The sequence below is a fragment of the Bidens hawaiensis genome, unplaced genomic scaffold (genome assembly GCF_021521415.1).
Source record: "Bidens hawaiensis isolate Kalapana, Puna unplaced genomic scaffold, B.hawaiensis_p1.1 tig00032778_1, whole genome shotgun sequence".
NCBI classification, from domain to species: Eukaryota; Viridiplantae; Streptophyta; class Magnoliopsida; order Asterales; family Asteraceae; genus Bidens; species Bidens hawaiensis.
In genome coordinates, this window is record NW_027495596.1 from 113,170 (window position 1) to 123,679 (window position 10,510).

General features: G+C 33.8%; 1 protein-coding gene and 1 non-coding gene across 3 annotated transcripts; one reads left to right on the forward strand and one right to left on the reverse strand.

The window, feature by feature from the left end:
• Positions 1-3,623: 3,623 nt before the first annotated feature.
• On the forward strand, positions 3,624-3,696 carry TRNAE-CUC (transfer RNA glutamic acid (anticodon CUC)). Its single transcript has one exon. It is a non-coding gene; the product is annotated as a tRNA-Glu (tRNA).
• Positions 3,697-4,315: 619 nt separating this feature from the next.
• LOC143584043 (uncharacterized) lies at positions 4,316-7,454 on the reverse strand. Of its 2 annotated transcripts, XM_077066198.1 has the most exons (4): positions 5,913-7,454; positions 5,804-5,829; positions 4,842-5,175; positions 4,316-4,778 (listed from the first exon to the last, which is right to left on the reverse strand). In XM_077066198.1, the coding sequence occupies exons 1-4, from the start codon at positions 6,970-6,972 to the stop codon at positions 4,480-4,482; spliced, it is 1,719 nt and encodes a 572-aa protein (XP_076922313.1). In that variant the 5' UTR covers positions 6,973-7,454; the 3' UTR covers positions 4,316-4,479. The 2 variants fall into 2 exon arrangements, with proteins under 2 accessions (XP_076922313.1, XP_076922312.1); XM_077066197.1 differs by having other exon boundaries at positions 4,316-5,175; positions 5,913-7,453.
• Positions 7,455-10,510: the final 3,056 nt, after the last annotated feature.

A 10,510-nucleotide genomic window follows, 5' to 3' on the forward strand; every position in this document is an offset into this window, starting at 1 on the left:
ATTTTTATATGTAGGCATGCTCGATTCACGTGTAGCTATTCTTGGTTCTTGTGTAGGTATGCTCAATAAGTGTAGGTATGATAGACTAGTATGCTCAATTCATGTTTAGGTATGATATTATATTAGTACGCCAAGTTTATGTGTAGGTACGATATAGAATGACGCAAACAATGAATGAATCAACAATGTGTATGGTGTTAGGAATAATTTTGTGGGTATATATAACTACAATATTTTGTCTTGGTGAGAAATCGTTATTGTTTTATATGTGTTTTTTATGTAATTGTGTTTAACCGGTATTAAAGACGTGTTTATGTCAAATATAAACTAATAGTATGTTTAGTATAAAGTATTCTGAAAAGTTGGCTAATATAACTACTTTTAGTATGTTTAGGTGATAAAATATAGCTATGTGTATGTGTATGTGTATGTATACGTTCTTATGTTTGATAAGTCTATGAGGTATTATATTCTAGAAGCGTGATCTTTGAATGTAAGCACCAGTCCGTGTAACTGAAAAACAGGTACGTTTAGGTAAAAAAAACTATGAAAATGTAATTTATACTGTAATGTAAAGAATATATTGTAAATTGTGTTGGTCATATGTGTAGGTAAACATATGTGAATGTAATGCAAAAAATGTAATGTGAACTTTAGTTTGTGTAGGGTAGCATTAGTCTGTGTAGGTAAAATGTTAAGCAAAACTAATGTAGATTGTGTTTGTCATATGTGTAGGTAAAACTGTAAATGTAAGGTAACCACTAGTCTGTGTAGGTAAAATGTTATCCTCAATGTCTGCTTAGGTAAACCAAGTGTGTTGTTCTAACATTTGTTATATAAAATAAGTATAAGAATGTAAAACACTTATGAACCATGTACATTTGATCACATACTAGAATTAGCTTTTACTAAAAACATTCGTATATTTTCGTATTTTGCGCTTTTAGGCGATATTTTTAATAGATGTGTAGGAGTTTAATTATCATGTGCATGACTAGTAGTTGTTAAAGATAAGTATGGTTTATTTGTGTAAGTTTTTTACCATTTAGTTATCTAGGTATTTGTGTGTAGGGTACTATGTTATGAAGGATATATATATTCGTTTAGTTATATAGGTATATATGTGTAGAGGTTCTTTTATCATATTTGTTGGGTTTTTGTTGTTGCTTGCTATGTAGAAAGTCATATTATCTTTTTTATTATGAATCTGTGCACATGGTACCATTTTATAATATGTGTTTTTTGTTGTGTAGGGAAATTATCTTTTATATGAACGTTAGTAGAGTCTCAAATTCTAATTTACTTTGTGGTGGACTTTTTTGTGAATTACCTACAAGTCATTGACATCCGAGAAAAGATGTTATGGATACCTTAACACCAAATTGGTTTGAGTTAAAATGGGCTACAACATATGATTATCATGATGCAGGAATTTTTATCACGGGAACAATGTTGGTGACAAAGATTCTGCTATCATACATAAATATGAAAACGAAAAGATCGCATATTATGGAGGTTCTTAGTTTAGAATGATTGTTTAGTTGATCAAGGAATAATTTTGTTTCAGTATCAAAAAATTGGATTGGTGTGTAGTGTATGTAAAATACTAATTTGTAGTATTGTGTAGTTTAGTTTCCTACACCATACTATGATATTGTAATTATGAGAAATTGATTGAAAATTTTAGAATATCTTATTCGGTTATTCCTTAACTTTACGAATTCAAAAACCTACCTACCAATACACAATATATGATACTTTTATAATAGATATTAAAATTCCTATAGAATAGAATATATATGTCACCTGATAAATAAAATTCAAGTAAATGGGTTAATATTCATATAAAATTTAAGTCATAATATTTTGTACTATAACTTACTAATAGTAATTAATAGTTACAAAAAAAAGAGAAATTTTCATTTTACTAATATGCCCTTCTAATTAATAATTAAATAAATAAAAAAGAAAAATTATGATTGGTTGTAATGACTTCTCGCACTCTCACAATAAGAAACATTTCTGAAATGAACCAAATCCTATATATATATATATATATATATATATATATTGTTTTAGCTTCTTGCTATAACATTTGGATGATTTTTTTATAATTTCTATATTAAAAAAGTTTATTTATTATATATTTTTTTAAAATATTGATATTTATGTATTATTGAATGTTGAAGTTGTTGGATCCAATGGAGTATAGAAGAGAGTGCAGATGTGATTAAATTCCAAAATTGGATGAATATGTTTCATCAAATATGGACATACCGAAATTTCCAAGGTGCATGGTTTCCTAACCAATGAACTTGTCCTTTTCTATCTTGGGGTTTTCTTCTACCAAAATAATAATAATAATTTTATCTTGCGGCGGTTTACCCGGTTGTTGAGGTCTCCGTTTATGGGAGGTTTATGAGTCACATATCAAATACGTCACAGGTAAACTAAAAAATACGTTTTTTTCGATAGTCATTGATCATTTTTACAATAACACTTCTCTACATGCACCAAATAACTTTCGGAACAAATCATTTACTTATACCAAGTACTCCACACGAATTGGAGTCTGGATAGCGTGGTTAAACTAGTTCTTAATCACAAGTCTCGATGCTTGGAAAGAGAATTTGTAGCCCATCCTGGACTTCCACGTGACATATTCAATATTTAATACTCTTGCCTTGCTAATGTACCAAGACCTTCAGAGTTGTCTTGTCTGACTATCCTGTTTGACTAACTTAAGATCCAATAAAGCCAGGTAGTAGTAGGAAGTGAAACCTTGATAAGTAGGAATATGTATAATTTCAAATGTGGACCTTCAACTTGATTTTGCAATAAAACATGGAAATTTTGATGCAATTGTGCTTCATTTCGTGAATCCAATGGATAGGTCACTTGCCTCGTGGTCCAACTAAGAATGATATTTCTCTGCAATGGACCAAAGAACTTTGGTGATAACAAAGGACCAAAGTATAAAAAAGAACGAAAGTTTGGATGTATTTGTATTTTATTCGGGTATGCACGCCACTTGTCACATGCTCCTCTAACAAAAGATCAAAGTCTTTTGTGATAACTTCGAATATTAAGTAGCTTTATTGTGTTATTATGTATAAGGATTCAATTTAAGGTAAACCCATAGTCCAGCTAAGAACGATCACTATGTGAGATGCTTGTCAAGTTGTTCCATCCTTAGACAATGATTGTCTAAGCAGCCTATGGCATCTTCCTTATGCATATCAAGTAATGGCCTGGAAGCCTATTTAAGAATTCGATTCGGGTCCAAATTTTATTCAAAAACCAAAAACCTTATTCTAACATGTTTATTCAAATTCTATTTGGGTGGAATTTTGATTTTTATTACTTAGTATTTAAATACCGATCACCTCTACACTTAATTGTATATGTTTCTTGACGATATAATATAAAATTGATTTTGTCATTATTTATTTTAATAAAAATGACTAAAAGTTTAATATACATCTATCTAAATAAGTATCAAATAAACTTGTAGAATAATCTAATAAAAACGAACTAATCATTCTGCATCACAGGCATAGGAAGAAGTGTTTTTACAAAGAGATACTTGGATTAATTATATGTAGTTAACAACATGACACAGATCCGTTGTAGTCTAGTTGGTTAGGATATTCGGCTCTCACCCGAAAGACCCGGGTTCAAGTCCCGGCAACGGAATATATTTTTCGATTATTAACTTTTTGTTTATGTTTATAACCAGCACAAATACATTTTAAAGCTTTCATCTAATAAACAAAACACCTTGTATTGAATTATTAGGATATCGAACAGATATTAGTCATGTAAGCAACTGAGCTTCAATAGTCCAAAAATTTTAATTGAAATTTTGATTTCAGCAGTTAAGTTAGAAAATTAAAGGGAAAAAATATGTATGATGTTATATAACTCACATTTATCACCGTTTTAAAAAAGTATACATTTAGTTTGGATTAAAATGATTGTTATACGGTGGTGGTGGTCGCAGCAAGGAATAGTAGATGGTCATGGTACTAATGATGGTGGTCGTGTCAACAAGTTGCAAGTGGTGCCAGCTGTGATGACGACAGGTAATGACGATGGTGGTCGTGTCAAAAAGTTGCAAGTGGTGCCAGCTGCGATGACGACAGATGCAGCGGCAATGGTGACCAGGGTCCAAGTGTTGTAAGTTGTGCCGCGCCACTCTTATCATTTAGTATTCTAGTTTTGCTTCTGAGTTCCACTCAGTAAGCCGCCAAAATTATAAATTTAAAAAACTACCATTATCCGTCTACTGATGCCTTCGTAGACAACAATAATGTAAAACCTGAATCAAGAACTCTACATAAACTTCATCATGTGTTCTTTATAACAAGTAAACAGAACCATAAAAGCACTCACTCACTACTTAAAGCCAAATCAAGTTATCAAACTAACTAACTAATTCTTGATTCCTGGCAAAGCACACTCCTAGATATTAACTAACTAATCTAAAGCCTTAGTATTCCAAACAACAAAAGAATCCTTTTTCTGCAACTTAAACTGTCTAAACCCAGTCATGGCCTTACCCATTAATGCCATTGCAGCAATGCTTGGAAACTGCTTCTTCTCAAGTTCCTCCATTTCCGACTTTGAGTTGTCCACCTGGCAAGCTCCCGCGCCCTCGGTACTCTTCTGGTTTTGCTTATGACCCCACCTTTGAATCCAAGAATGTGAAAGCGTTATTTCCTTTTCCTTACATTCACGTTTTGTCTCTACAGAAGACGATTCACCTCTCTCAAATTCTGAAACTTTATGACCCGTCAATAATTCTGGCATTTTACCATCCAACACAGGTTCAGCTTTACCTTCCATGACTCTCACTGTGGTGAAGAATCTGCTTAGTCTTCCATGTGATGCTGTTTCCGTCAATTTGAGGCGTTTGATCCACCTGCTTCCTGGGTTTGAATCCAGGTTAGTATTTGAACACTCATTAGAGGTTGAGTTTGAGTTAGTTGTTTGGTCACGGTTGAAGTGTAGTGTGTTCATGTCTAAACTTTGAGTTCTTGAAGTGCCTGGCTCAGCTTTCTCGGCTGAGCTTGATGCAGCCGGTTGAGCAGAAACCTCTAAGTTTATATCGGGTAGTTCTATCTTACGCTTTCTGCGTTTATCTTTCTCTGTACTTGATTCCACCATAATGTCCTGTAATGTAAGGAAGAGGTAAGATAACAAGTACATGTGGCGATTTGGATCCATAAATTTATGGATAGGCCACTTTGGGTTGTGTTTAATGACTTTATCTCAAACGCTAGGCATGGAAAGGAACCAAACGTTCAGTAACCCATTCATGAATCGTTCGACTGGAAGTTCTTTTATTTAATAAACGAACAGACATAAATAAAAATTTTGTACATTTTGTTAAACAGGCGTACATGAACACATGCCTCGTTCGTTCATTTATGTTCGTTTATGTTTGCTCATTTAAGTTCATTTATGTTTGTTACTTTACGTTTGTTTATGTTCGTTCGTTTATGTTTGCCAATATATTCAATTAATTTTTTAGGCTCGTTACACTTTAGTTGAGTTTTAATTCGTTCATCTATTTTAGCTATGTTCGCTTACGTTTAAATATGTTCTTAGTGAACGAACAAAAACAACAAAGCTTCGTTCGTTTAAATTTTTGTTTCCGATCATTTATTCGGTTAAAGTAAAACATACGAGCAAACATGAACATGTTCCTTTCGCATTCGTTTGGTTCGTTTACAAGCCTATAAGTAACACATTAATACAAACAAAGGTAAAGAGGATTGAAGGCATGGTAAGGGTTTACCTTACTTAGCGGGGACAAATGTACACCTGTAACAAAAAGAAAATAGAAAATGCAAGTTAATTACAGGAAATATATAAAAACATGCATCAAATCAACAAAAAATAATTACCAGAAAGATGATTCTCCTTATAAGATTCCATGTCCATGGTGTCGGTATCAGCTGATGACTCATTTTTCTGAACATCTCCAGAATCATGATCAGAGGAATCCAAGAGTTGAAGCTTTACTCCTTGTTGACTTTGACAAAAATGTGGTTGACTGTAGTTAAGCTCCTTGAAAACTTCTCCTTTAAGTTGGGTGGAAGCCCTAGATTCTCTAAAAAACTGGCTTTCTTGATACACTTTAACATCAGTCTGTTTTGTGATCAGTAAACTGTGAGTTGTTCTAGAAAAACTGTGAAGGCCACCTGGCATCCTAGTCATCTCCACATCATGAACAAAATGAGGAACATTTTGAAGTGAATATTGACCATGTTGTGGTGAACCAGTTTGGCGTGAAAAGAATCCCATTCCAATATGTTTTTGCATTCGTTTGTATTGGTCTTCAATAAGTGTTGGTGAATGGTGGCTGCTATCTGAAGGGTCAGTTTTCAAAATGGGTAAGGTGGTCTGTCTTGGAAATGAGGGCATTTCTGCCTTTTCACTTTTTGGTTTGGGTGCAAAAGGAGCCACCATGTGGCAGACGCTTTCCGGTTCAGGGGTTGTGTGTGTGTCATGCTTGTAGCTGCTTTCACCAAAAAACATGTGGTACTTAACCTGCTCAGTAGGTTGAAGATGGCATTCTCTAGAAGTTTCTAGATTAAAATCACGAGTTAGCTTTTCATTTGCGACATTAGGTAACAATTGTTGCACTCCTTCCTTCATCTTCCCAGTTTCTTGACCTCGTTTGAAAAACGGGAACGATTGACTACTTGGTTTTATCAAACTCATTGTCAAATCCGCATCTTTGATCTCTTTGGAAAATCCAAAATTATCAGATGCTATTTCAACTCCACTCATGTCGTTCTTAAAATCATGATCATTTAAATCATTTCCTTCACTTCTACTAATCTGATTTAAGTGATCTTGCTTACTTGTCTCAGGTTTTGTCCCTGTCCAATGCGTCAACCATGCAGATTGCACGGTTCTCCCATTGTTCACTAGATGCGATTTCGCTCCACCTTCAGGCATGATGATTGTAACTTGCAACCAACAGCTTGCTATCAATCTTTCACTAATGTCAACTTTTGAGTCAGACTATAAATATAAACTTCCCACCAAGGCTTTATCAAACACCACAGATGCACAATTCAAGCCGTATCCACCTAAAATGATTAATTCAAAAGAAGAACAAAGTTAACATCAAAACTCAAAAGCCTAAAACCATAAACTGAAACTTAGCAATCATGACTACTAAGCAGCTTCAATTTTTGCACTCAAAAACTATCTTCTTAATCTCTATTAAAGAATCCTCACTATCTTAACTCTAAACTATGTGATTTATCAAGTTCATGCGATGTTATGTCAAATTATGCGAAATTCATTCCAATATTACTACAATTTTAACTCCAAACCTCAAATTCCACTCTCTCAAACCCTAGCATCACTTAAATCCAACAATTTCAAGTTATGCGAAGCTTAATCACCTCAATTTTCTCCAAAAACAAAACCATCACACCTCGAGAGATAAACAATTAAACACAATGAACAGCATCACAAACTAAAATACGATATGCTGAAAATCATGAACTAAAACACAAATACGTTGAGCATCGTGAACTAAAACACAATATGTTCAATTTTACACTCAAAAACTACTTAATCTCTATCAAACAATCCTCAGTATCTTATTTCTAAATTACAAAATTCATCAAGTGCCTGCACATATTACGCGAAATCCATACCGATGATATCGTTACAATTTCAACTCCAGACCTCAAATTCCACCGTCACAAACCCTAGGCTCACCAAATCCAACAATTTCAAAGTTACATCAAAACCAAATGATAATAATAAAAAGTATCCGATCCGTAACAATAAAAGCAGAAAATCGAAACGATCACTAACAATATAAGACTACGATTAGACAGAATTAGCATAGAGTTATTAATTTAGGTATTGAGGTATGGCTAGAAATGAAAGAAGTGGAATAAAACGTACCTGTGATATTGACAGTTATGGAGAGAAATGAGCAGGTAGTGAATGAATTATAATAATTATGAGGTGGAGAATTGGGTGTGTGATCTATAAAAAGGAAGGAATGAGAAAAATGAGAGCCACAAGATAGATATTATTATTATTCGTACGAACAAACAAGATAATAGACTTTAGTTAAGAGAGAGAAATAAATATATATATACATATATACTGATATACATGTGCGAATGTATTTGACGGTGGGAGACGGAGAAGAAGAAGACGGTAAATGGGAGGGAGACCCAGAGCCGAGCTGGTCCAATTGCAGCCGACTTTACTCTGAGCCGCTTTGTTGTTGTCTTCCCGTTTGGATAAAATAAACCAAGGAAATGTACATTTGCTGATTTTAAAATAAGAAACCTAACATGTATGAGGATTTTATTTGATACGCGTATTGTTTGTGTGTAATACGTGTATCAGGGATGACCTTCGTGCCGGTACCGATCATACTAATACCAGAATTCGTAAGAAAGGATACCGGTATCAATACTGAAGACAAAATTCGGTAAAATACCAGCACTGTACCGATCCCAAAACCCTAAAAAGTTGGTACCGACGGCACTCGTGACCATTTGCTCATCCCGTATATTTATGTATAATTTGTAAATTTGATCTAAAATGTACGTAAAACATATCTATGTAAATTGTGTAATTTATGTAATAAATAAAGGTTGGTTAATGTGTAGAGCAAAAGTAAGGCGTGAACCGTACGAAGGTACCATAATGCGAGGGTATATACACCCATAAGTCCGTAACATTACGTATAAATGTAAACACCTCGCCAAATATAACTAATTATGCAACATTTATATGTATAAATAATAATGCAACCTATGTTTATAATTACGCATAGGATATAGTCACGCACGTTATATGCTCAACACCATATATTTACTTTTCTTTGTTCACGATTGTTTGTGAAAGTTTCAAGCTTACCGTATATGGATTAAGTTTCATTGACCTCACTAATGTTGTGACATTCGTCAATTTCGGGTCTTTTTTGTATTCGTTTATCATGTAAACCGACCCGTTTTGTAAACCGAAACTTATGATATAATCAAAATGATGGATTTTATGTTACAATATTGTTTCACACTAGTTGGGTCTCAATAACATCCTTTTCGGTCCTTAAAACGCCTTAAAAACGCTTAAAACAAACTCCAGGGACCATTTCTGCCATTTCTGAAAGTTGGAAAATAGTTGGCCGACCACCCCATTGTGCTACGCAATGGGGGACACCCTTGGCCGTCGCGTGGCGTGACCATTAGCAGACCAGCAGCTGCATATTGTGTTTTCTTGTTGGTTCTTTTATCCAAAATCCGGTTTTACACACTAAACCTCTTGTTTAACCCTCCAAACCTTGTCCGATAAATACATGACCCTCTCCTACATCCATCCCTGCTCTCATTTCATTTTCTCACTTAAATTCAAGGGTCTTTCAAGATTATTTTCTTTGTTTTTGAAGGTTTGACTTTCAAAAGTCAAACTGATCAAGTTTTGCATTTTAACTAGTTTACTGTCTTAAATTTATACTTGAAGCTTGGCACAACATATATATAATATACACCCCTTATTATCTTTGGTGGTCACTTCCCCGGTCTCGGTCGGTAGAGTGTCGGGCCTCGTAAGGCAAGGCTTCATGGAGGACTTTCGTAGTCCTTGATATATATATATATACTTATATAACTTGTTTATACATATTAATCATGCTTAACTTCTATTCATTTTAGTTTGTTTGTTATATTTATGAAGTTCCATGGTTATGGGTTTGTAGAGACTAGCCTCGGTTTAACCGTAAATAGCTCAAAACCGTAAACCGAACTTTGTTTACTAGTTTTGTTAAATAATTGTTTAAACATGTTTTATGTTAGTTTAAGTTTCTAAAATCATTTTTATAAGTTCTATGGTTATGGGTTTGTAGAATCTTACATTGGTCTTAACCCGAAACAAGATCCGAACCGAAACCCAAACTTTCGTTTAAAGACTTTATTATTAACTTTTTGGTTGTAAAACTTAAGTATCTTCATTTATAAATTAATATACAAGTTTTTTGATATTTGGGCATGTGGCAACCATCCGTGAACCTATTGTGAGATGGAAACCGAACCAAACCGAACTAAACCGATTTTCACTCGCTTAAGACACACAAGTGTGTTTCTAGCTATCCAGACTTGTATATTTCACCAAAAATCATTTATAAGCTGTTTTTAATTATTTTCTTAAAGTACTTGGAATGTTGAATCCAACTTGATCTTATAACAAAGTTTGGACCGACAAAACCGAACACTCGCTTAACGGACGTTGTTAGTTCTAAAACAGTAGAACTACAAACTTGGTTAAGTCTTTTTAGGTTTTATTGAGTTAGCTCATAACATACGTTATTTTGAAAAATTGACTTTGGGTTTGACCAATTACCAAGACCCGAACCAACAACCCGAACACTTGTTAAAACCCGTTTTGATATCTATATTATAAAGGGACTTGCATTCTTGCATTTTACCCACCTTATTACTTAACATAGGTTGAGTAAATA